The 25770-nt window shown below is 40.8% G+C and overlaps 1 protein-coding gene and 2 non-coding genes across 7 annotated transcripts in view; all 3 read right to left on the bottom strand.

Moving 5' to 3' along the window:
* abr (ABR activator of RhoGEF and GTPase) overlaps window positions 1–25770 on the bottom strand; it is a 142300-nt gene continuing 116530 nt past the window's right edge. For 3 of the 5 annotated variants that reach the window (XM_059351030.1, XM_059351032.1, XM_059351033.1), the window contains exons 17-23: window positions 6984–7043; window positions 6419–6528; window positions 6160–6299; window positions 5042–5176; window positions 4798–4903; window positions 3770–3926; window positions 1–1298 (exon numbers count right to left, since the gene is read on the bottom strand). In XM_059351030.1, coding sequence (XP_059207013.1) covers window positions 1209–1298; window positions 3770–3926; window positions 4798–4903; window positions 5042–5176; window positions 6160–6299; window positions 6419–6528; window positions 6984–7043 — 798 coding nt within the window. In that variant the 3' untranslated portion in view covers window positions 1–1208. Of the gene's footprint in view, window positions 1299–3769; window positions 3927–4797; window positions 4904–5041; window positions 5177–6159; window positions 6300–6418; window positions 6529–6983; window positions 7044–18217; window positions 18765–25770 lie in introns of those variants that run through there. The other 2 variants (XM_059351034.1, XM_059351031.1) reach the window with 2 other exon arrangements.
* On the bottom strand, window positions 7717–7789 carry trnav-aac (transfer RNA valine (anticodon AAC)). Its single transcript has one exon. It is a non-coding gene; the product is annotated as a tRNA-Val (tRNA).
* On the bottom strand, window positions 11603–11675 carry trnav-aac (transfer RNA valine (anticodon AAC)). The gene has a single exon. It is a non-coding gene; the product is annotated as a tRNA-Val (tRNA).

Here is a 25770-nt window from a genome sequence, read left to right as displayed (position 1 = left end):
TTTGATTGACAAGCTGAACATGCAATGAGGGCAACTACACAAATCAACTCTATAGATTATACCGGTGCAGTAAGACACTTGGAACAAGCTTGCAATGAAATAACAAGAAAAAAGCTAAATGTTCCATTTATTGTGTTTTTTCCCCAACAACCCTCATGTCACAGAGTGCCCTTCCTCCTCTACAAAGTGATCTGAAATTAATTGGCAGACTTTCTGTTGAACTCTTCAGTACAGCTTACCAACCATGGACATGGTGAATGAGAAAATCAGACTAAAAATAACATCACTACCTGAAAAAACTTCAAAAAACAGACTCCTTAGAGCATTTCTCTAGTTGCACAGAACTGTACAGGCACACATATTATATATATTTAAAATAAATAGGGCTAATTTGGCCAAGACTCACTGGGGAGGGCAGTTCTCTCATGTTTGTCAGTACAGAGAGAGACACACGTCGCCAGCCATTTATTTGGATGGCTTCCCAGCCACTTCAAAACCTCACAAGTTCTCATAGTCCCTTAAACACACACACTCACTCAAATACATCCACATTGTCACTCACACACCCCGGCCTCCACCACATGCACAAAGCCAGAAAGACAGAAACAAAGAAGGAGAGAGGGAAAGAAGGAAAACAAAACAGCTGTTGAACATAATTATCAAACATATAAATGCCATTTTTCTGGAATGCCTCTGATCAGGAAAAAGAAGCTGGGGGCTGAGTCGACTGGTTACTGAGATATCAATCAAACCCACATCTGGAGAAGGCTCACTAGATGTCACCATGACACATGGGCGTGATCCTGTGCCACTGCACCAGGCTGTGGCCTCCGTACCCTCTTGATCTTTTCCTCTGTGGTCCCAGAATGCCTTGCTGTCTCGTCGGCGGGAGAAGCAGGGGGTCTGCTCTCCTCTTATTACAAACAGGAACAACATGTGATGACTAAATGACCAGGAAATGTCCATCACCACCTCCCTAAGTGCTCGCTTCCATCTCTTTTCAGGACTGGGGTGTGAGGTGGTTGGTTTGGGGGTGTAGACAAGAGGGATCTGTGTGTGTGTGTGTAGGGGGGGGGCCTGTACAGTCGAAATGAGCTGCCTGCTGGAGGAGAGGTGAGGCAGGACGACCGAGTGGCGAGGACCATGGCTTGTTTAAAGTCTCTCACTCTCTCCTCTCCAGATGGCGCCCTGAGGGAGGTGGGTGGGGATTAAACGTCAGTGGAAAAGTAGAGTGTGTTGCGCTTCAGTTCGGCAAAGGAGATGGGAGGATGCTGCAGGTAATAGAGCAGCACCTGGACCTGAGAAGAGAGAGTTTGTGTAATTAGAAATTCCTTTTAATCATTGCAAATTAATCCATATGATCCTGGTTGTCTCTGTACTCCTTGGTCTAGTGCAGTCTAATTTTCTTTTGCCTCTATTTGTTTACATTTTGCCACATTGGCACCATAAAAAGTATGCTGAGAGAGCTATAAGCATTTCCTGTTTGCAATGTTCCCATGGATGTACAGACAACTATCAGTAAATTACTGTGAGAATGAAGGCAACTTAAAAACGTGACGATTCTAAGTCAAGTCTTGACGTATAAAGAAGCATTTATTGATTTTAAGTGCATTTATGGACATATATTTGCAGTGGACATCAGAGATAATGATATTCCCGAAAAGTACAAGTTAAACTGAATCTAAAAATATGTGTATTATGTGCGTTCAGGTTTGAGTTCAGACTCAAAGATTAATTAAGATCCTTAATGCTTTAATACAAACTGCAGCAACTGAGAGCAACAGGTTTTAAAGGATCTTGACTCATGATTTTTTTCATAATTGGTTAATCTGCCAAATATTTTGTAGAGTAATGGTTCGGTCTATAAAACGTCATAAAATAGTCAAAACAAATATCCAGCAGTTTCTAAGCATCCAAGGTTATTTCTTTGAATGCCTTCTTTTGTTAGTCCAAAACCAGAAGCTATTCACGTTTAATATGATATAAAACAGAAAAAAGCATTTTCTGCCATTTTTGCATTAAAAAAAATACTTTAACGATTAACAATTCATTATCTAAATAGCTGCTGATTATGTAGGTCTATTTGTAGATTGACCAACTGCTTAGAAAGGGACATCTTTTCTCATCTTCGTCAACTAATTGCATTTCTCATCACAACCATTGCTGCCGTGCTGGTAACACAAAACCAACACTAACTCCTGATCTAATCTAATGTCTAACTGTACTATATTTGTGGTTCTACCTTTTTTTAAAGTGTTTCACACAGGTTTGGTTTTTCAGCACGGAAATTGTCTAATATTCATGTGACAGAAATGTACAACTACTTTTGATGAATGTGTACTCTTATCATTGGTATATTATCTCAAAGGTCACTTGGATCTGGTCAATCATTACTTTGTTCACCTAAAAAAATGAATCACATGATGTGAAGCAAACTCTTCTTCCCATGCTTATTTTCTCTCTACATAAGAAACGCTACGTAAGGGCTTATAACTGAAAGACTTTGGTCTCTTTTGGCAAATTTTAAATTATGATTATGGATTTTGTGTTAGACTGCTAAGAACAACTTAATTATCAGTTAATATTTAAGCAGGTCTGGCTCATCAGCCAACTGCTTTGATGTTGGACTACTGCCTAATTCAGCACTTAATGTAGGACATTTTTCTTTGCTCCATTTTCTCTTTAAAGCTGTATTTTGCCTTTGTTCATTATTACTTGATATTTGTCTGCAGTTCATGTTTGACTCGGTGCTTGGTGCTTAGCAACAGCTCCAATAAAAAATATTTATTATTCATGTCCATGTGACTAATCTGGTAAAATTAAGTTTGAACAAAAACTCTTTTTGACTGATTGATGTAGGATAAGTTCTGGCAGTCAGTGAACTGGCATTTTAGCAAGTCTGGAAAATCTGCTTTATGAAAGCAGGTGAATAAGTCTAATGTTCCCCCTTGCACTGGTCCACAAATGTCCTTTAATTCTCCCTTTTCTGTCTCATCAGAAAGGCATTTGTCTAGAAAATTTAATTTGATTTACTGTTTGTTTAATGCTGCTAGCAGCTTTCCAGGAAAAACAATTTCTGAGGAATAATTGAATTTATAATATGTATATTCCTACTCAGAGAATATGTATTTTAAATTCTCTAAAACATGTCCGGGATTTTTTTTATTATTGCCAGATGGGTTCTTTTATTAAAATAAGGGAAAATCCATCATGTCCCCATATGAGATTATATTCAGGATATAATAGCGGAAGCATCCTTCTTTGGCTTTTGACATTGTGTATACTAATGCAGTAAACATTTAGAATTTAAAGAAGCCCCAATACAAACACTCAGCTTCACTATAATGGACCTCCTGCATGTGCATGCTGCCCCATTTATGAAGATTTACTCTGGATGTTGTTTATTCTGCCAAGGAAAGACATTTGCGCACAGGAAACTCATCTCTCAGCAGAGATGAATGGATGGCCCGCAGCCTAAATACAGCTGAGAGAGTAAACTGCAGTGACATGGGTCACTTAGCGACGTGGGAGTAAAATTCATCCGGAAAACAACATCATGCAGCGATCGAGGAAATCTGCATGTACACTCCAGTCTACCATCTACTGTGTAGACTCACAGAGGGATTCCCACTCAGTTTCTGTCAATAACACTGTCATTTACATACTATGCTATTTTTTTATGTGTAAATTCATATAAAACAGTCAAAAAACTGAAACTTTTTAGAGACATTGGAACAATTCTGTAAAAGATGTGTCTGTGTGTAGGTACCTGCGCCATCACATCATGTGACCAGATATCAGAGGCAGAGGTGATGTGCTGTCCCTTCGTGCTCTCTGACTCGGAGGGCCTGAGCAGAGTGGGGCCAAACACCGTGGCCAGGTTATGGAGGGACATCTTGTTGATGGGCTCCTTCTCAGCCACCCTGCTGAGACCAACACCAACAGACCCGTCAGTCAGGGAGGACGGGGTTATACTCAGAAAACACAGCCAGCGCCCCCATGTTGTCAATGGCAGTCAAACAAATTTAGACAGAAACGGCACAGTGGACAACGACTGTAGTTGTACTGTGAAGCTCCTGGGTGTGAATGTGAAGGTGTTCAGTTGATTTTTTCTAGATAAAAATCTAAATAAACAGCTTGAGTAAACGGCTGAGAGGCCATTAGGAGTGGTGCTGTAGCTATACAGTATTTATAAGGAAGCGTCTCTGGGCTGCTAAAGGTAGAATTATGTTAAATATGAAGAAAGATTGATTTTGATTGATTGATTGATTGATTGATTGATTGACCTTCACTTTAGGTTTGAGTTTTATTTATCTACACAAAATCAAACAAAAAGACATGAGTAGATTACATCTACTTAAATAATAGTACACACATACACACTGTTAAAGATATGTTAGGACATAAAAAAAAGGTAATGAAATTGATTAAAATTGATTTTTGAACATGCTCAAAAGACTTATGTCTAAGAAAATGTAATTTCTAACCTATTCAGAGTTTCATATTTCAGGACCTGATTACGACCTGAGGAGTGTTGGAAATATGAAAGTCATATAATAATTTCTGTCTTTACAGTTTTAATTATGATAAATGGTGTATTTCTGATGAGGTAAAGTATAATAATGAGTGTGGAAATATTGTAATTATAACATCTACAAATTAACTTAACTCTCCTGATTATACCAAAAGGCTTGGTTACTTTTCTTACGGACAGGTGGCCTTACTGTAATCAGTAGGTAGTATCTTTGTCTGTGTGTGTGTGTGTGTGTGTGTGTGTGTGTGTGTGTGTGCACGTACCGTTTGAGGTGCTCCAGCAGAGTGAGGAAGGTCATGAGGTTGGGGTCAGGCAGGGAGCGCAGGAGGTGCATCATGCAGTTCTCCTTGGCTGCCGGGTCTGAGAGCGCTGCGGGGGAGAGGAAAAAGATGTCAGATCCAATTACGACAAGACAGCTTTTTAAAATTCAGCTCTTATCTCTTCCATCTGGGTAAACTGAACTCCCCACTGATGACAAACACAATCTTCCGGGACTAAAGGTCGCACCTATGCCCTCCATGAAGGCGGGGTAGAGGCGGTCGGTGAGCAGAGGCTCCGGCAGCTCCCTGAAGTACAACTTCAGTGTTCCTGCGATGGCGTTGATGTCCATGTCGCTCAGCATCACCAGTATATCTTTGGTATCTGCAGGTCAGACACAAACAAAGAGCGGTTACACAGTGACATTATTACAGGCGAACAATAACACAGCTGCTCTCTGCAGGAATCATGTTCTCCCAATAACCCCGCACATCCAGATGGGGACAGATGATTAATATTACACACAGAAATGAAAGGTGATAGTGAGCTATGCTCTGTTGAATTGACGCTTAGAGACTCTTATGCAACAGAAAATTGAACACTTGACAGCTGCTGCTCCCCATCTGTCTTGGCCTCCTTAACAGCCAGTTCCCACAAATCTCTTCTCTACAGAGTGTTAGAGCAAAGGCCTCGATGAAAAAAAAAACTCTGTGTTGCGTGTAAAACTCCTGTGTATACATCCTAGACCGCAAAATACACAGCCAGTATACGCACAGTAAATGTCTAGAGACAAAGTAGGTTAAAGTTTGATGACTGACATATGATATATTATACGATTTGACAGGATAAATTATGAGATGCAAACTGTATTAAAAAAAGTTTTTTTAAAGCCAAAAGTGACCACGTTTTGATGAGAGGATAAAGCCATGTCATCAGCTAGTGCTGGTGCAAGCCTGTTTGGTTAGCAAGGTGCAAAAAAACCCCAAATAAAAAAATAGCCGAGTCCTCAGCATGTCTTTTCGTCCAATCAAACAAGACATTTCTTAGGTTACAGAATTGTTACAATTAACTTTCATAAACTGAAAAACATACTGTGAAAGAATAAAAATTCTAAGACAAAAACATGCAGTTTGCCATGGAAACGACCTGTCAAGCACAACATACCCACAGTTTCATTCTGACAGGTGTACAAAAATATTTCTTTATTTCTTTCTTTTTTACTAACACTATGGAGTAGCAACATATTATGGTATATAAACCAGACACACATTTAACAGCCAATTTTAATCAGTGAATCATTGTAATTTCCCTCTAAACTGACGGGTTGTAAATAATGCAGGACAGAGAGATAGTGAGTGGGCACTTACTGGTGTCAAATGCTAATTTGAGGGCCTGAATATCAGTGGCCACCCCTGAGATCCGGTAGATTCCCACTTCATCAATCCCTCTCTTCTCCACTTCCTCAATGCACTGACGGACAATGTAAGGCACCTTGGAGCGTTCACGCCTGTGGATGTGAACAGTAGAAATCAATGAATAAAACACTCATAAACTTGCAACGTTTTTATTTTTTATTTTTAAGTCAGTAACATACCATTTTGGCTTGAATAACCTAAACATACTTACTTTGTCACCACGTTGATTTTGACTCCAAACACCCCACTCTGTTTTTTGGACGGCGTTCTCTTCAAGCTGAGGTCCCGACTCGTAAACTTCATGGAAAATTCCACTTTGATCTGATGATGAACAAACAACACAGCTAAAGTAAACAACGTTGCTCTAAGAAGCCTGAAATTAACTTTGGGACTCTCATGAACCATGTTTGTTGCCTTTGTTTGAAGATTTAGACATTCAGATTTAATATCCAACATCTTCAAGCTAAACATTTAGACTGTGTTGGAAACATTACAGCCAAACAGATATAATTCTTTTGGATATCTCTTTATACTAAAAAATAAGCTATTATTTTCTTTTTTTCTGTGTGTACACAAATGCATGTACTCTTGTAAACACATATCATAAATCACACTTTGAGAACCTGCAGGCATGTAGGAGGATACGGTGTTGTTTAGATGCCGACAATTAAGTAAAAACAGACAGAAAAACCTAAATTGCCTTTGACAAACACAACACATCTCATTACAATATTTACATATAATGTAAGCTAGAGCAGAGGCTGCTTGTATCTTACCCCGTTCATCTCTATGACATCCATGTGCCAGTTCTTGGACTGCACTGTCTGAGGATCCAGCTGAAAAACACAAGAGACAGACAGACATTAGGTGATGGGGCACACAACTTCAGTCCAAGAGGGATTTTCATCATTACAGTCAGGGCTGAACCATATGGCAAAACTCATATTGCAATTATTTTGACAGATGTTGCAATTATGATATGCGTCATGATGATGATGTGGTTTTTGGGGCCCGTACCAAACGAGCATGTTCCATTATGATCTGGCAGCCCCATAATGTTTAATAGTATGTTGTGACAAATTTGACCTTTATCAAAAAATTGCAGCTTCTGCAAGATAGTACTTGGCCATATTACAGTGTTTTAAATAAATGTTTGGGCCTAATGACAACTGTCACAGAGGAGTAGTCTTATTTGCAGCATAGCATGGCAATAAGGATTAAGAGTCTCTACCTGTACTACATCACAAAGAAAACTGTAATTTCAAGCATGACAGGGTTTTGTCTGGCAGGCAGAGAAATTTTAGGGTTTCTATATAGTACCACAACTTTTCATCAAAACACTTTCCCTTCATAAACTGTGGAGAATAATTGTACTTCTGAAACAAAAAAGTAAGCCAGCTTTAATTCTTGGTTTGAATAGCTCGACACACATGTCATTTGAGCTTTTAGAAGAGCTGCTCTATGAGAGGAGTACACCATCTGTATTAAGATGGTGAAAATGAAATTGGCTGTTCCCGCCCGGTTTCGAACCGAGGACCTTTCGCGTGTTAGGCGAACGTGATAACCACTACACTACGGGAACTGGCTGACCACTGCACCCCCCCACCCAACGCCGCAGAGACTGTGAAGATAAGCACTTAAAAGGTCTTAAAGGTCTTAAAGGACACACTGAGGAACCCTTAATGCTGAAGGAATGTCTATAACCACAAGTGACTGCGTAAACGTCGGAACAAGAAATGCAAAGCTGCAACTGGAAGGCACTTTGAAACTGTGATTAATAGTCACAGTTCCACAGTTCACCTTTCAGCTGCACCGTATTTTTTCAGATCAAAGTCAAGCTGTCATGGTGCCCTGTGCTCCGGTTCTGCTGCTGTGCAACAACACAGTCACTTAGTCTACTTTGGGAAAGAAAGACGGCACTTGTTACCCACATATACCCTCTGCGGTCTCCTGGGGGTCCAACAAGGGCTCCAAAAGCAACTCAGACACTTGGCCTACTTCACCGCACACATTCTGCAAGTCTGGATCACACGTCCCATGATGCCCTCTGAGACATGATAGATTGCAGCCTGATGTTGTTTTAAGTCTCCTGGAGTGTGCGCCCGCTGCGTGAGGCCACAACAGCTAATGCCTTTTTTATAGGCTGTTTGTACTACACAATTAGATCATTACAACCCTGCATAGTGATATGCTCAACTTAGAGGAAAACAATGATTGTTGGGTGAGCACAGAGGCAGCACACTTCTCTTCTTGTCAGCATTAGGCTGCAACCATTAAAAGTTCTCAGAGAGAGTATTTCATTACCTCGTAAAAAGGCCATTTGGCATTGGTTTCACGCATTCCTATTATCGTTAAAGCCTGTTTTCCCAGCAGGGTTTGGGTTTGAGATGAGGGACAGGTAATCACTGTAACTGGGTCTTTACACAGCTACTGCCAAGAAGAGAACTGGGCAAAGATCCAGCACTCACTGCTGACGCCTCCTGTAACCCCTCTAAGTAGACTCACTGAAAAAACTGTTCCTCTAACCTATTTCCTTCCTATTACCCACTGATAATTTATATTTTAAAAAACCCTGATTAAAAATGAATGTAGCGCAGTAGGGTTGTAAAAACAAAGAAGATCCTTTACAGGCAGTGGATACACTCACTGACCCCTCTTGAAACTATATCCTCAACTTATTAAAAAATACTTTTTTCTTTCCCGGAAATGAGTTGGTTGAAGGAGTAACTGCAAAAAGTTTAATTAAGGAGGTCCAAACAGAACTCAGACTGGCTTAGTTTATACTAAAAAATTACACTTAGAATTAGTAACAAAATGTCAGGAGAGGTGTTGCATGACAAGAGACAGCTTTCTTGTAAATTAATTGAGACTTATAGGGCGGATGTGTCCAGTCGGCTGGCTGAAACAAAGTGGCAAGAGGATTTAAGGTTTTATCCTGAGTGACAGCTCAGTCAGGGACTGTAGGAGCAAAGGGAAAGCAGGCTAGGTGTGCCAAAATAAAGCTAGTCTAAATCTGACTGAATGTAGCAAAGATCTGCAGAGACTGTACAGATATAGAAAAGAAATAACACAAACTAATTAAAAGGATGGTTCAGATTTTTTAGAGTGGGATTGTATGAGGTATTAATCCATAGTCAGCGTATTACCAAGCTAACCTAGGAGTTACTAGTCTACTGCTGTTTCGATCAGTCAGTTGGTCTGTGTTATTGTGTGGAAAATCCAAATGAAGATAAACTTAAAAAAAACAAAATAAGTAACTTATTGGGACAGCAGCAAACCAGCAACTCCTGTGTTCAGCAAGTTAAAATGTTAAAATGTTTTTGTCAAATGAGTTTGGTGGCTGTTAGGAGACCATAGATAACAGCTTATGTTTCCCACACCCTAACTTAAACAGGGTTCTTTGACAGCAAGGTATAGTGGTGACAATATATTGAATATAGCGTACTGAAACTTGACGAACTTGAGGAAATACCCTTGGCTGCTGCCCCTGTCCACAACACGACATTACTTAGATTCCATGCCAGTACTCCTGCCTGCGTCTCCAAACTGGGGGGACCGCCATCTAATGTACTTTTAAAGTACTCATACAACCCAATAAAAAAAAAATAATTAAATTATCCCTGTAAAATTAAATAAATAAAATTCATACTTATTTACGGCATTATAAGACCTTTGAAGGACCCACAGAAAGTGATTCATCATAGCTTTAGTCCCCTTTCATCTCACTCCAAAAAGATGAAAAGCACAATGACCGATTTCCGTTTATAGAAATTCTTGAAGGGGATTTTGAACACATGAGCATCTACTATAGAGTATGTGTGTGTTTAGGAAAAGATAAAAGACATTAAGTATCTCTCTGTTTTTATGTGTGACATCCGGCTGATATGGCTCCAATTAGAATCGCATCACTCCAATGGCAAAGCTCTCTTTGTAGGACCGTGAAAACTGTTAAAAATATATGACTGAGAGGCCAGAATAGACTGCAGCCTCGAGCAAAAATAGAAATACTGCAAATCTAGTGGACCGTTGTACGCATTGATTTGTACGCATTCCAGTTGGAGCATACAATTTAAACCTTTTCCTTATATAGAATAAAATAAATATGTGTGTGTGTGTGTTTGGTTGACAGAGTAATTCAACCAGCATGTCCCTCTGTTATAAGGGAAGTCATTGTTCTGTAAGCAGCTCACACTGTCTCTGAGTGGGATGGTCTGGGACTCATCTGGTTACTGTGCTGCCCATTTACTTTGTCTCAACCCTGTGTATGACCTACTAAACCATACTCTTGTATGCTCACACACACATTCATCCTCATCCCATCTGTCCTTGGCATGAGGCATGTGGCTGCCATGTGATGTGGTCCACCTTTAGGCCCTATAGAGAATTGATGGTTGATTCCAATATCTTTTCCTGCCTCTGGATGGACTTTCTGTCCAGAATATATCATGGCCAGGAGTTTTAACTTCAGAAGAAGAAGCAGATGCTCATACCGCCTGTACTCTGCCCCAAATGATCTACGGGGACACAACAAAGCAGATAAGATAAGTCATGGTGTTCGGCTGCCACATGGTCCGTCTTTCTTATAGACAGTGCAGAAGAACAGGAAGTCTGTTCAGTTCTCTTTAGAATGATTAATAAAGCGTCAAGCATTTCTGAAAACTCAATAACCAAAACTGAAGGCTTGACACTGAGAAGCCTTGGAAATGTGGCAAAAAAAGTTAAAAGACAGTTAAAGGCTCAATGCAATACCTACTCTGATAAAAATAATAAAGTGGTTATTTAGCTATGTTCATCAACCATTAAACCACCGCATACATCATAGAACAACACTGTTCACAGAACCAACAGTAGCTTCTACAAAGTAAATACACCACCTATAAGGTATATTCAGATCATTTCATCACAGCACTTTAAGATTTATTTTAAATTTAATTCTCAGGTTCACTCTTATCCCACATGTCAACCTTTAGATTTTCATCCTCCAAGATTTCTTACATGCAGAGGTCAATTAATTGTTAAATTTAGGGGCACTAAATTATGGAATACCTTTTCCCATCTGGCAAAGAACTCCATCTCTATAAAATGTTTCAAACGATGTCTAAAAGCCCATTTAACTGCTGTTTTAAAATTCTAATTCACACACAAATACACTTTTATATCATGTTCATATTTTTGTGATAACTTGTTATTGATGTTATACATATGTTTTTTCTATCATCAGTTGTTATTACTTTCTTATACCTAAGAAATTTTAGGTGGAGGATTTAAATAAGCCTATCTGGTTTTTCTGCCTCTCCCTGCACTTTACACTATTTGTTATCTTTGTCATGTTATGTAATTCTAACTGTGCAAATAAATAAACCTAAAAACCTGCTCCCTTTGGATTAAAAACTGCTGTTCCCGCCCGGTTTCGAACCGAGGACCTTTCGCGTGTTAGGCGAACGTGATAACCACTACACTACGGGAACTGGCTGTGAGCTCCCTCCCTCCCCCCAGTTACTAAAGATTATCCTGTCCTCCTTCACTGGCATGTGACATGTGAGCCACACTGCTGCAGCCTGTACAAGACTGACAGCAACAACATACTGACACAGCGGGACAGTCAGAGGTCTGCACCCCTCTGGACCTGTTTACATTTCCTGCAAAACTCACTGGAGGCTACAGAGACGCAGTAGTGCAGTACCAGTATATATATATATATTTATCCAGAGTCTTCATTTGTCCTCAGTACTGCCAAGTGGCCCTGCAAGAACCATACATTAGATCCTATATGAACATGTTTGACCCAGGGGCCCTTCAGTGGTATGATTCATGCATCCATCAGATGATGGCTGGACGAGACGGAGAAAATCATGTTGCATCTTATTTTTGACAAAATACAGTGGAAATTTTTTAAAGTTGTGGAGAAATTCTGGAGCCAAGTGATGTGGAGAGACGGTGAAGACCTCAGAGACTCGAATGACTTAAAGACTGAAATGTTTAATTGAATGATTCTCTGCCGAGAAAAGAGACAGCCGTAAAAGTGCAGTTCGCAAGGAGTTTTCACTGTCTGCAGACCGCAAAAGGCTTTAGGTGAGTATGGTTCAGAAAGCATGAAAAGGGGCTCCTATTTTCTGTGGAGATGTCAGCATTAGCATTTACACTACATATACTTTATACTAGTGTGACCCTGAATGTAAGAGAAGCAGGTAGACAAGGCCTCTTCATCTGTCTAGCAAGCAGTCTTCTCTGGAACTTAATGTTAAATTATTCACTTATAACAATCAAGTAGGCGCTTCAAATGTCAATTTTTGGTCTGTTCACACAAGACCTCTGGGGGTTCTTAAGTGCGTGGTTTGGATACTTGTTTGTCCTGCACGTGTATTAGGGCTGAGGCAATTTCTGCAGCACCACAATACTTCAGAATGGTATTTTGAAACATATTGCCATAAACGATTATTGCACCTCCTGGGATTTAGATATTGGACCAGTCCCTATTATGATTTTGATTAAACTTTGAAGCGTATGATGTATATATATATATCGTTGCAAACTAGTGCTGTTTATCTACGTAGATCTAACACAGTCTCAGCAAAATAAATTATGTCAAATAGACAGTTACTGAAATTATGTTTAAAGCCTTTGATAATAAAATCCCTACACACTTAATTAATCCATTGTTGCTGTGCGGGGGAGTTAATGCATGCTGGCAACAATATTCAAAACTTGATCTTTTGATATGCTAAATTAATGAATTTCAGTTTAATTTGTCCTTTGTGTTTCATCGCAGTTTTCCAATGCTGCTCTCTGGCTGATTAAATATTCATTCAGCTGCAGAAAGCTTTTTATTAGTCCTTTAATTAGAACGTAGCTCAAGCTGCACGCCTCCTTGGTTTTTAGCAGGATTACAGGAAGTGTTTGTGCAATGATTGAACCTTTTTTTCCCCGAGCTAACACATCACGCTGCTCTATATTTGCCTCAGAGTACAAGCAGCATGACTATTTTTAGAGAAATTAACTGCATAATGTTTATATGTGCATCAGTGATAGCGAGCCTCTTTACTCAGCAGCTGCTGATGTCACCATGGCTATGTGAGGTCTTTGACTTGGTTGCCATGTAGCCTTCGTCCCTCACTTCCTTGTTTGAGCCAATCGGCGTGGGTTTTCAGCTGGCTGAGGGTTGTGATTTGCAGAGTAGTCTTGCATCTCTGCAGGCAGTGTGTGATTCTCTTATGGGCTTGTAAACAGCAACACACAGACGCGGACTACTCTTATGCAACATGACCCTGCCTGCAGCCTGCACCCAGAATCATGACTTATCCTACTATGAGCAGAGAAAGAGTGACATATCCTTTTCATGCTCTGAATTTAAATTAAACACAATCTTTTTGTTTTGTTTTTACTTAAAACACTCTATTCTGACATGACCATACAACTCCCTCTCCATGTTGTTGCTATATTGTGTGATGTTCAGCTTCTCTGCACCAATTCTAATAACTGTCAGCTCAAATTCCAGGCTGTCAACTGTTATATAAAACCCACATGGTGAAGTTACAGATTCAAACACTGCTTTGTTGCATTGTCATACAGACAAACCACCAAATTTATGATTTAATCTGGTGCAGCAGTGACAAAATTCACATATGCTTTCAAGAGATTGGGATCTACATCACATTAGTGTCCTCTGATGAGCCCACATGTTTGTCTTGGACAGATCTACAGTGATGTTTTTTTACTAAAGGACAATACATAGTCAGCTCATTACCTGACTATTCAGGTTATTTGTCATGTTTACAACAAATCGCATGTTACATTTGTAAGCCATTAGATCATCTCTAAGTATACGCCCTCAGCGGAGTTGACAAAGTAACTGAAGAAGTGTGATGTGTCAGCCTTGAAGCAGGTGCCAGTGTGATGATTAGTGAGGTTGCACTTCAGTTGTGATATAATATTCCCCAACTATGTCAGCGAAAGAGTTTTGACTACTAAGTTGGAGCGTTCTCATGAGCAAAATAAATGCCAATTACTCCTAGTTCGGTAACTTTAATAGAGAAGAAAACTTTCACAAAAGTTTGGATTCTCCTAATAACTCATGATCACATGAGAATTGCAAAAACACACGATCACAAGAAAATCCCACTTATCAGGCTTCAAGTGATATGTTTGAGCTGCACCACCAGTGGCTTGAACCAATCAGTGTACTATGAACAAACCAGCAAAACAAGTCTTTAATTGACTGTCTTTGACCATATCAGATAAATGGATCAAATTCCTTAAATTCGTGTGGTAAGTCTGAGTCATCCTTTTCATGCAGAACCGTTTGCTCGAACAATCACCTGTCATTACCTCAGCCAAGACCACTGGTAAAGGTTGGGATGAACATAACAGAAGCCCATATCTCCTTACTCTCACCACCTAATTGGATGATTAATGTCTTGTTGCCACCCTGCTGAGATTAAAGTCACCCGGCATACGGCCAGAAGAGACGAGGCTGGACGCATCCAAGAGGGGGTCATTGCGGGTATCAACCTGAGAATGTTTTACTGACCTACTGTTTCCCTCCTGGAGCTCATTAACCAATCGCAGATCCTGCGCCTAGAGGATGGATTGGGGCCAATAAAGGGCTATGCCCTCCGGTGGGGACAGACGGAGATTTATGTGGCCTATATAAAAGGCCATTAGGGGACTGGCTGGCAGTTTAGGCACGCAGGAGGGATGAAACCCTAATATCTCATCTGCACTAATCAACATACTCAAATGGAAGAGCATAATTTCGTATGTGGGCTAAAATGCAGCGGGGGCGAGAGGTGGGATGAGTGCGGCGGAGGGCAGATGATAATGGTTGGATCTGATTCTCTTCCATGGCTAAGCTGCCACGACAGCACCATTGTTCTCCCCACTAAGCTGGCTGTAACTCCACAAAAAAGAAAAAAAAAGAACCTGCCCAGCAAACAGGTCATCAGGAGAAAGAACACGATATTAACAACCGAGCCAACAACCGAGAAACGACTTAATCATCATTTGTTCTTTCGGTGCGACGCATAAGATACATTATGTCTGGTTAGAGTCTAATTAGTGTTCTCAGCCAGCCTCCCTTCTCATCACTACGTGTCTTAATTAGGTGCTGCTTTAGGCTGTAGGAGTCAGGACAATTCCTTTGTGTACTCCCATACCCTCATGCATCCTCTAACATCCACATTCCTCTCAACACCCTGTAAAAATCATGATGCATGCCACAGATACACACAAAGAGCAAAGGAAATATGCCCTAGAGTCTGCTTTCTTTGCCCCCTTATTTCATCAACACTGGAAGTCACGCTTCCTTTTAATGGGAATGTTTCTAGAAATTACAATTTTATCATTTTGAACAATCTACGGACACATTTTGGAAATAGATTTTGAGAAAAAAAAGCCAGTAAAAACTAATTTCTACTTGAACATAACTGATTCTGTTATCAAAATAATGAACATGCAGATAAAAGAAAAATATTTAAAAAGGGGAATTGTTTTTTAATTTTAACACATTTTCTTTCTCAGAATCGAGGAGATGCTGCTATCTGCCACGTTTTTAATTTCTTAAGTTTTCTCTATACAAAGTTTTTTTTTTAATACCAATAAGCATTTATTTAGCTGATTTTTGAATGCAGAAAAACAGTGACAATGCAGACAATACCACTGTAAATCAATGTTCATGTAAATTCAGCAGTTTTTTGTCATTTGTTAATTATTAAATTGTTCTATTTTATCAGATACAAAACAAAAGCAACACCACCATGATATTGGTATTAAATATCGACCATCAGCCACCCTGCTCTCGAAATATCGGCATCGGTCATTGGACCTGCAGGCTGCCTGTCATGATACTGTGTCAGATGATGGTGGTGGATGATTTAACACCATCACCTCTCACCCTCCATCAGACAGAGTTCACCGCCACATAGAGGCAGAAAATCAGGAGTGCATGGGCGAGAAGAAAGGGAGAATTGTAGGAGAGCTGATAGGATCAAAAGGCAAACGGAGCTCAGAAAAACTGAAACACAAGTTTACTTATAAAACCTGCCATTCAAAGCCTCATTGAAAATGAATGAAAGGAATGGATGAATGGGACTTCACAGAGCAGTTTAGAGATTTCTGTGCAGTGAGAGACGGGGGCAGGATCACATACAACTAACTGCAAAGTTGACAGATCTGGACCCCAATGAAATGCGGAAACCTCCTTAATCTTGTTATTTGGCATTACGACATGAAGACGTGTGTACAGAGAGGACAGGACTGAATCAATACAGGACCTGCGGGTCGATGCAGTAAAGTCTGGCTTTAGCATGTAATCCCTGTTTCATCCCTCTCAGTATAAACAGTGGTCAGCCTTCCTCAGGCCTCTGTTGAATAATGGAAAACACTGTAGCAAAGGTCAAGCCAAATCTCAACATGGATTCTTTGTCCTGAACCGGTTTATTATGCACACAAATTACAGTTCAAAATGCTGGCGAGGCACACATGATGAAGATGAGGAGGACTGCTGAATAAACATGTGCAAACTCAGTGAAATAAAAAAATGAGTCACAGCTTTAGCTGCGTGTGCAGAGCTATGCATAGAACCAGCGGAGGCTCACGTGCTTCTTCTCTATCTTTCACTTACAAAAAGCATCTGGAGCCAAAAAAAGAGAAAAAAAGAGCCTTTTTTCTGCTCCCACGCATGAGTCACAATGCAGAACCTGCATTTAAACTATGCCATACCAGACCTGTGTGTGTGCACCCAACTTTGGGAAACAGATCTCTTAACACAAGGGTCATTCAGTGCAACCTAAATGTTCTGACCAAATGTCAAAAGGTGCCCTCATACAAATATCGCTATATTTTCCATCTAATGTAGCTCTAAAAATGAGGTGATTAGGAAAGACAAGCATGTCACTCCAAGTCTAATTTGTTTACGTTATTTTTACCTACTGCCTTGGAATGATAAAGTACAAAAATAAGATCAGAATCCATATATAAACTCAATGACAAAACACTGCAGAGAAACTGCTAATAATTGGCTAAACGCTTAAAAAAATGTCAAAGTTTTTATTAAAATGTGTCCTTGTATTGAAAATTGTATTTACAAAAACCTGTGCAAATATGCTAGACACATGTTTCGCAGGTTATTTAGGATAATGTGACAGTTAATTAGTAGAAGCTTTGCTAGAAATGCCAAAGGGGCATCAGATCAGCTCAACCAGAGGAGGACAATACTTAAAACGAACAGCAGGGGGAGCCATACTGGTACTAAAACATCTCATAACCAATACAAATTAGTTGAAAATGCCATATACATATCATTAGTAGCTGTAAATGAGGAATTACACAGACTGTCTGATGTAGAAAATACAAAATGGCAGGGACAAGACAATGGGGAGGAAATAGGGATTTCTTGTTTAAAAGACTCATTTATCAAAGTCGTGTTTTTTTTTTTTTTAAGTGATGGGGATTTTCACTTCTTTATTATTGCATTGTGCAGTATTCATGTAGGTTGTAAGCTTTCCCAGTATCTGTGCTGTTTATCAAAAACAATAACATCTAGAAATCCACTTTTTATAGCAGACAAAAGGCTTAGTAATAAATATTTTCAATTTGCATTATTGTAATCAGCATTAAAAACATTTGAACTATTTAAGAATAAGATCATAAAGGAGGGGTGAAAAAAGCAGAAATTTAAGCTTTTCTAAAAAATACTTTTTGTGTATATTTTGCATTTGCTGTGGCTGGTGTTAGAGCAGGTCACCCTTAAACCACCTTTTAATTTGGCACTACATCACTGCCTCCGCTGCATTCAATTGAGCCATCAGATAAGAACAATAGTCAACTCTGCGCTGAAAGAAAGACACCCGGGGAGAGAGCGCACGCACATGGAGAGGGATACACAGAGCATAAAAGAGAGGCAGAGCAACCAGATGGAAGTGACACAGTGATAAATAGGAAAGAACAAATGATAAAAGAGAGGAAACAGCTTGTATGTAACGCGTGTGTGTGTGTGCATATGTCAGCTAGAGACCTTTTGTCTGAGCAGCTTGCTGCGGACGCGGCCCCATAGCTTGGCCCCGGTGTTGGTGTGCCTCTTGAGCACAGGGGTCTGTGGCTGGCTGGACAGATTGTGCTGGTTCTGGTCCACACAGCAGTGCTGCTCCAGACGCTCGCACACCGAGTTCAAGTTTACATCCGACACCAGAATCTCCGTCATCCCAAAGCCTTTAAAAGCCTCTTCCCCCAAAACACAGGTGGAGGCTGCTAACAACCGAGACAGGGGGAGGATGGATCCCCACGTAACCTCTCACTGATCACAGGTGCTGGAGAGCCGCTCCAGGAATTAACCAGCTAAAAAAAATGAAAGTCTCCAAAAGCTGACACTCAGATATTCACTTCAAAAAGGAAGGAGTGATGAAAGGGAGGAGAACAAGATGCTGCCATGGTCTCCTTGATAAGCCTGATAGTAATTCCTCTGTGAGCTCATTCCACAGTCAGCTGCCAACATCTCCTCGCTGTGCAATCTGACTTCCACAACGGCAAACACAGATACAGAGTGCTAGAGCGAGGCATAGAGGGACAGAGAGAGAGAGAGAGAGAGAGAGAGAGAGAGAGAGAAACAGAGAGAGAGAGAGAGTACGGAGCGAGATAGGGGGAGTGAATAAGCTCCTGTTGTCAGTGAGCAGCCCAGCTTCTCCAGATGTTGATGGACACACCTCCAAAGAGGGGAGGAGGAAGCCATAAACAGTCAATGAGAAATGAGAAGCAGAGGGGAGAGAGGAAAAGTGAAAAAGGGAGGGAGAGAGGGAGTAAGGGAGGGAGGGGGGAGACTGCTTAATGCTGCACTGTGTTTAGTTCACTGCTTTGACCCCTTGTCAACCTTTCCCAGAGCTGGTCAGCACTCAGGAAGTGAGTAAAGAGAAGCTTGTGATGAAGAGAAAGAGGCAGAGAAGGTGTGAATTTTAAAGTGAACACGTAATGAATGCTAAATATTTGTGGATAAAATGTCTAAAAACAGTGGAAAACATCATCTCAGAGGCTTTAAAAGCTTCAGAGTCCCATTTTTCCTTCCTCTTCCCACCCTTTTCCTCCTCCTCCTCCTCTTCTTCCTCCTCTCTGTCTGAGTGCCTGTTACCGCGCCTTTTTGTGCAGATGACTTCTCCTCACCACGCTCTTACAGTTCTCTGATTTTTCACATGCACTCGCTCGCACATCCTGAGAGACACGCAGAGCCGATCACCATCTTTATTCAACAGGACAGCCGGGTGAGGCTGCTCTTAAAAGGCGTATTCCTCTGTATAATGGATCGATAGGGGCAAGGGAGTGTGTGTACGCCTGTCAAACTCCATCTCCATCCGCCGTGTCCCATCCTTTTTGAATTAGAGGGGAAAAATATTCTGCTGGAGAAAGGTTACAGACATGAGGATGCATTTTAAAGTCCCCAGACCAGTATGACAGACTTGCTGGGCTGAATGGTAGCTATGATTCAGAGAGCTTGTCTACTGGTAGATTGTGCGTTGATTCATAACAGGAGTCAGATAAGAAGCAAGGAGCATCTTACACCATTTTTATCATGATGAACTGGAATGGTGGGACACAGCTGTGTTTACGAGGACAGCAAGAGAGATGCATAAATATGTGCTCCAAAGTAAACTGTTTTTCCACAAATGATCCTTCTCTGCTAACGCTGTCAACCTCAACTACTGATATTATTAAAAGCAGTAGTGGCCAAGGAAACATTTTTCAATACAACATGACTAAAGTTATTGATTATTGACATTCTAGATGAGGACTGAATGATATGTATGACCTACATTGCAGCTAAAACTGTATTTATTTGCAAAATAAGCGAAAGAGAATTATTTTTAAGTCACTGTAGGCTCTAAACACACCTCAAACCATGTCATCATGTCATCACGAGGCGCCACAGATAGCACAAGACAGTAAGATACCATGGTGTAACATCATGTGGGTGAGTGTGTTTTCTGTGGTAATGACAAAACCGAGGACTGCCGAGCAGGACGGCCTGTACGTCTGACTTTGTGACCAACAGTGTAGGAGGAGAGGGGGTGTTGGTGGTATGGAGGAGACCTCAGCCAACCCTCGCCACAGGGTATTTTTAACTCCCAGAGTTCGTAACTATGAGACATACACACTCCATGCGTCACAGCTTGAAAGGAATGTCTGGGAAAACCATGTTTTGGATATGGGAGGGGGGAAAAAACCACGGGGAGACAAGAGATATTTTTGGGTAAGATGAGAGAGAAGGGGAACACAGAAATAGATGGGTATATTTTACCAGTGTATATGGTAACTGTTATATATGTGTTCAAGACGTTTTGTTGTAAGAGTTCTGCCACCACAACATGCATGAAAGAGACTAACGTAAGCAGAAAATATATCATAATCACCAGGTGTCTTATACTGGCACCTCCAGGGTGACAATAAGTGAAAACTATAATATATACTTTTCTAGGACTTTTTAGAGATGGATCGTTTTTTTTAACCAGGTACAATGTTCATTGTACAAACCCCCGATGGTCTCAGTTCCTCTGTAGAGTGGCATCAAGCATCTATTCCATAGGGTCAACTGGAGTCCAACGCTTCACAACGCATCACGTCAGAATAGTCATGGACGTATGCTTTCCCCCAGCCGGAAGAACACAAACACATACTGTACATTCATACATCCCGTGCTCCACTCTGTCTGGTGTTAGCTCATGCACTATTCATGGCATTAAAACATGCCTACATACATGCAGACATGTTAACCCAGAGCACTGTGGGCTCACACTTTCTCCACACACATTAAAATGGTCCCAGGAGTTCTGCACAGACTGCACATTAAATTTATTCCATACGTGACATTTAAATGCAAAAATAATAAAAGAATAATATTTGTCTGAATCCTGTTGGAGGCAAACCATTTCAGCTTTCTGGTTAAGTTGCTTGGATGGGTTTTGCTGTGCGAAATGAGAGCAGAATAATGGGCCCTTATTTACCTAAAAGGCCCACGCATAGATAAAAATGTACTGTAGAGATAAATTAACCGTATGAGAGGATGAAATGTGTGGGGCCTTGAGCTTGGGAGACATGGGAATGATAAAAAACAAGGAAAGGAAAGAAGCAAGTAGGGGAGGAGGAGGGAGTCCAACCGGGAGATAAGATTAAGAGTTCTTGAGGGAAATGGGAGACTACATGAAAGAAAAGAGAAAAAAAAAGAGTAATTAGTACAACTGGTAATCCTTGAGATGTTTTTTTCCTTGAGATCACCTGGCAGTGCGGCTGTAAGCTTGTGTTTTCCTTTACTGTATTATGTTTAATTTGCTCTGTGTGAAACTATTTTTTAATGTTCTTTGAGAATGTGGTCTATACCAACCACCCAATTGCTCTTTTATTTTACTCCTATCTTTACAAGCAACTTTTATTGCTGAAAATCTGTGCCCCAAGGACAGCCACAGCAGATCTTTTAAAAAGCAATTGTAAACTGTTTCTAGGAATTTAATCACATTGTATTGTTAGTGAGATTAATAGAATTAGGGTTGATTTTAGTTTAAAACAAAACTATTTGATGACAACATTAAAGGTGAGAGAGCAGATGGTTCATCACTGAGTGCCTATGCTCTGACATCAGGACCGATCCTGGCTCTTAATTATAGATGTGCTGGGTGGCACAGCCCCTCGTAAAGCTGCTCCATATGACCAGACATGAAGGGGGAAGGGAGTGTTGAACTAGGTCCTGGTTTACACTCCAAACTCCGCCTGGGACTGCGGCCGCTCCCTGACAAGCACTGTGATTCTGTTGATTCTGCGAATCTCCGGCCTCGACTCCTGCAGGCTTCAGCACTGTTCTACCAATCAACAGAGCGCTTCGAGAGCTGGAGATAAATTAATGATCAATCTAACGGCTACCGCTGCCCTGACATGAATATGAAGCAGCTCTAAATCCATGCCTGGCTAATGTACATGGGATGGTCCTGACACTGCAGTCAGTCTGGTGTTATAGTGCTTTTGTCATGTAACAAGCCCCAGGAACTGTACAGTGGACATGCTGGGAACATTTACAGCTGCTGAAAACATCTGCCTATAAATGTTTTGGAGCTGACCTCCTCCCTTTGTATGATAGAAAAACTTGTGTGTGATGCTAGGCAGTCCACAATGATTTTCTTTCATGTCATAAGCAATTTAGCCTCAAATTCCATCCTGAGTTAAAGTTTTAATATTTGACATCGACATGATCTCATAACTCCAGATTTTCCTACTGGAAGCTGCGCAGTGGCTCTCCTCACAGCAAGGAGGTCCTGGGCTCAAACCCAGCTCCCAGCTGGGGTCTTTCTGTGTTTGCATGTTCTGCCCTGTCCTGCCTTTTATCGAAGCTAGCATGGTCACCACTAAAACGCAGTTACTGTTAATGGCTACTTTGTATTATGACTGTCAGTGATGCTTTTTCAAACTACTATTTGATGCATTAACAGGATTAACAGTAACCTTGTGTGCATGTGGGTTTTAAATTGCAGCCACAACTCATGCTACACAATCTCACTCTGAAAATGTGTGTGTGCATTCATACTGTAACATTCTTACTGCAGGGAACACAGGTGATAATTTGGGAATTCGAAAAATGATGAAATCAAAAAGAAAGGGGATGCGGCCTCAGGCTTATTTGACTTACTCATCAAAAATGACAAAGTGCTGTGTTTTCATCATGTCGCCTGTGATTGGCTGACATGACGGGCTGGGTGACAGCTGCAAGCTGTGTTGTGAGCGGATAATTCAATCTGAATTAAGTTGAATGGTCTCGATAAGTATGTTTACTGGATGACCCACTCCACCTCTTTGATCTTCCCTGCTGCCTTTATTGGAGCTAAGGCAAGAGGAAGAGAAAATAGGGTAAAAAGGGAGGTGTGTGTGTGTGTGTGTGTGTGTGTGTGTGTGTGTGTGTGAGGGGGGGGTTTTCGAGGGAGGGTCCTTCAGGGTACAGTGGGGGTGCTAAAACGGGAGTGCAGAGGCGGGAGGGGGTTTGGCAGGGTGGGAAATCACAGCCTTAGGGTGCTCTACAGATTATTCCTGCTTCTCTTTCATCTGAGCCATTGGGGGGCATCTTCCTTAGATTAACCACTCCATCACTTATTAAGCACTTTGGAACAAAAGTGGTAATGGAGAGCGAGAAGGGAGGAAAAGAGCAGAAGCTGGGAAAAGGTTTCATTAGCATGTAGCTCGACTCTGTTGTGTGTTGTTGGGTGTGGTCGGGATAAGAAGAGGAGGGTGTGTGTGTGTGTGTGTGTGTGTGTGTGTCCTCTCAGGGACAGACAGTGGGTGGCAAAACAAAGCATTCAGGATATGAAATGATATGAATAGATGCTATTGTAAGGCTTTAAATTTACTTAGTGGTACATCAAGCCACAAAAAGCCTTTTTATAACTAGTGTTCATTTCACAAGGGAATAATGTTGGCTGTGACGAGAAGATCTGGATGCAGGTGAGGACTGAGAGAGCAGGAAAGATAAACTGAGCAAAAGGAAACAGAACAAAAAAAGAGGCTGAGAAGCCGAGTGATGCAAGAGCAAATGGTGAAGCAGCAACACTGCAGGTTCTGCATGACAAACCTCTGTTCAAACAATGAGGTCACACTCTGTATACATGATATTCTTCACATGTTTTTTCACATTGTTATTCATGTACTTCCACCTAATTGGCTGTAATTGATAATTATGTTTATCTCTTCCCTCTTGATTTAATCTCATTTTTATTGTCATTATTCTTCATTATGATTTGATTATCATTTAAGTCACTCGGAGGTGTTGCTGCGAAGGAACGACTCAGCTGATGCTTTGCATGTGTACCAACAAGATCAAAATGCATCGTTCCTTGGCTCAGATTGTATTTGTTCACCAAACAACAGAAATCTTTTTCAGACCCACAACAGAACCTACAGCAGCTAAACAACACAGTGAACTTTTTAATTACAACTGATCCGCCCTTCCCTGGCAAACATTATACCATAGAATCTGCTGTTTGCTTTAAATAAACATGCAGGACTCACAATAAAGTTAAAGCTGCACAGGGCAAATTTGCATTTTCAAAACCCCAAGTGGTGGTGCAAAATAACTTTTTGGAATTTTTCAAAAGTTAAGATTTCATTAATCATAAAGCACCACAACATCCAGAAGCCACATAAGCCTGAGTGTCTGGGTCTACTTTTTCCTGAGCTGCAAGCAGGGAAGGAGATTGCGATAAGAAATCTTTCCACAGAAGGTTTAGTCGTCATTGCTGTGTCCAAGTTTTTCTGGATGGAGCACTTGCTTGCTGTATTTTGCTTTAGATTTGTTTATCTATGTGCAGAGCCATGATTTATAGTTGCATTCATACCTGGCATTGTGTGAATATGGCAATGTGAAGTCACAGGGAGGATGGCACATTCTTCTCTGCTCCAGCAACAATCGTATGTGATGTCGACTGGGGTGGGGTGTTGTCATACAACCTATCCTGCCCTTTAACCGATGTGGATGTGAACCTATTTTGCTGAAGTTGTGATCTTCGCCTTGTGTCCTCTGCTTGACTGAGACAAGGCTGCGTTACATCTTAACAGTGTGACCCAGTTCCAGTGATGAAGAGAGTGCAGCCTCACAGGACGACGCTGCTGCTGACCTGCTTGAATAATTCACTCTAAAGTGTAAATCCATGGCTGACTGGACGCAGTCACCTGGAAGATTACACGAGCAGAGAGAAGAGAAAGGGAAGAAGAGGTGATCTCGAATGACATGCTATGAGATAAGAAATTGTTATGCAACTGGAGGTTAAAGTAAAAAGCTGTGAGGAAAACATTTTTTGAGTATGACTGTCTAAATGTTTGGTAACAAGGCACAGGAGACTGTTTTACATGAGGACACACAATTTTAACTGCCAGTCTTTTGAGTTTAAACCAACTTGATGCTTTCGACAGTTTTTGAAATGTGTTCATGCTGTTGACATTTTTCTAGGATCACAATGAAGAGGAGGCCAAGTTTCGAGCTAAACCAAGCGGCAACCTCGGGGTCTGAGCATTGAGGCAAACCAGGAAGTGCCTTGAGCCTGCATTCTACGGAAAATTCCAGCAGGGGCGCTGATGGTGACTGAAAAAGCATTTTGTTCCATTCATTTCAATACAAAATGAAAAAACTTCTCACTTGATTTAATACCTCAGAAATTTAGAAGAAAATAGAAGATAAAAAGAATTGTATGATATCTGGCGTGGCTACCTTTGATTGACAGGTCATTAACAAGGCGAGCCATCATCAGGAGAGAAGCAGAACAATGCGTATCCACGGTAACGTGTCAATAAAGTTATATATATATATACCAGTTTGGTCTCATACCTACCATTTCACACTGTATCTTCACTTAATGACAGTTTATTTCAACATTTTGTTCATTAAAAATGTCTTGTTCAGCGTTTGGTGAGTGAGTTACATACATTATGTTGTTTGTTTTTGCTAGTCAAAACTAACATCCCAGTTAATGCTCCAGTTAACGCTAACATGAATTAGCAGCGGCTTCTCTCAGTCAGGTTGAGGTGTAGAGAGGCGTGTAGTCAGTGTCGTCAGAT

The sequence above is a fragment of the Centropristis striata genome, chromosome 15, assembly GCF_030273125.1.
Source record: "Centropristis striata isolate RG_2023a ecotype Rhode Island chromosome 15, C.striata_1.0, whole genome shotgun sequence".
NCBI classification, from domain to species: Eukaryota; Metazoa; Chordata; class Actinopteri; order Perciformes; family Serranidae; genus Centropristis; species Centropristis striata.
The sequence above is the reverse complement of the archived record's forward strand: the minus strand, read 5'-3'. Positions and strand labels throughout refer to the sequence as shown.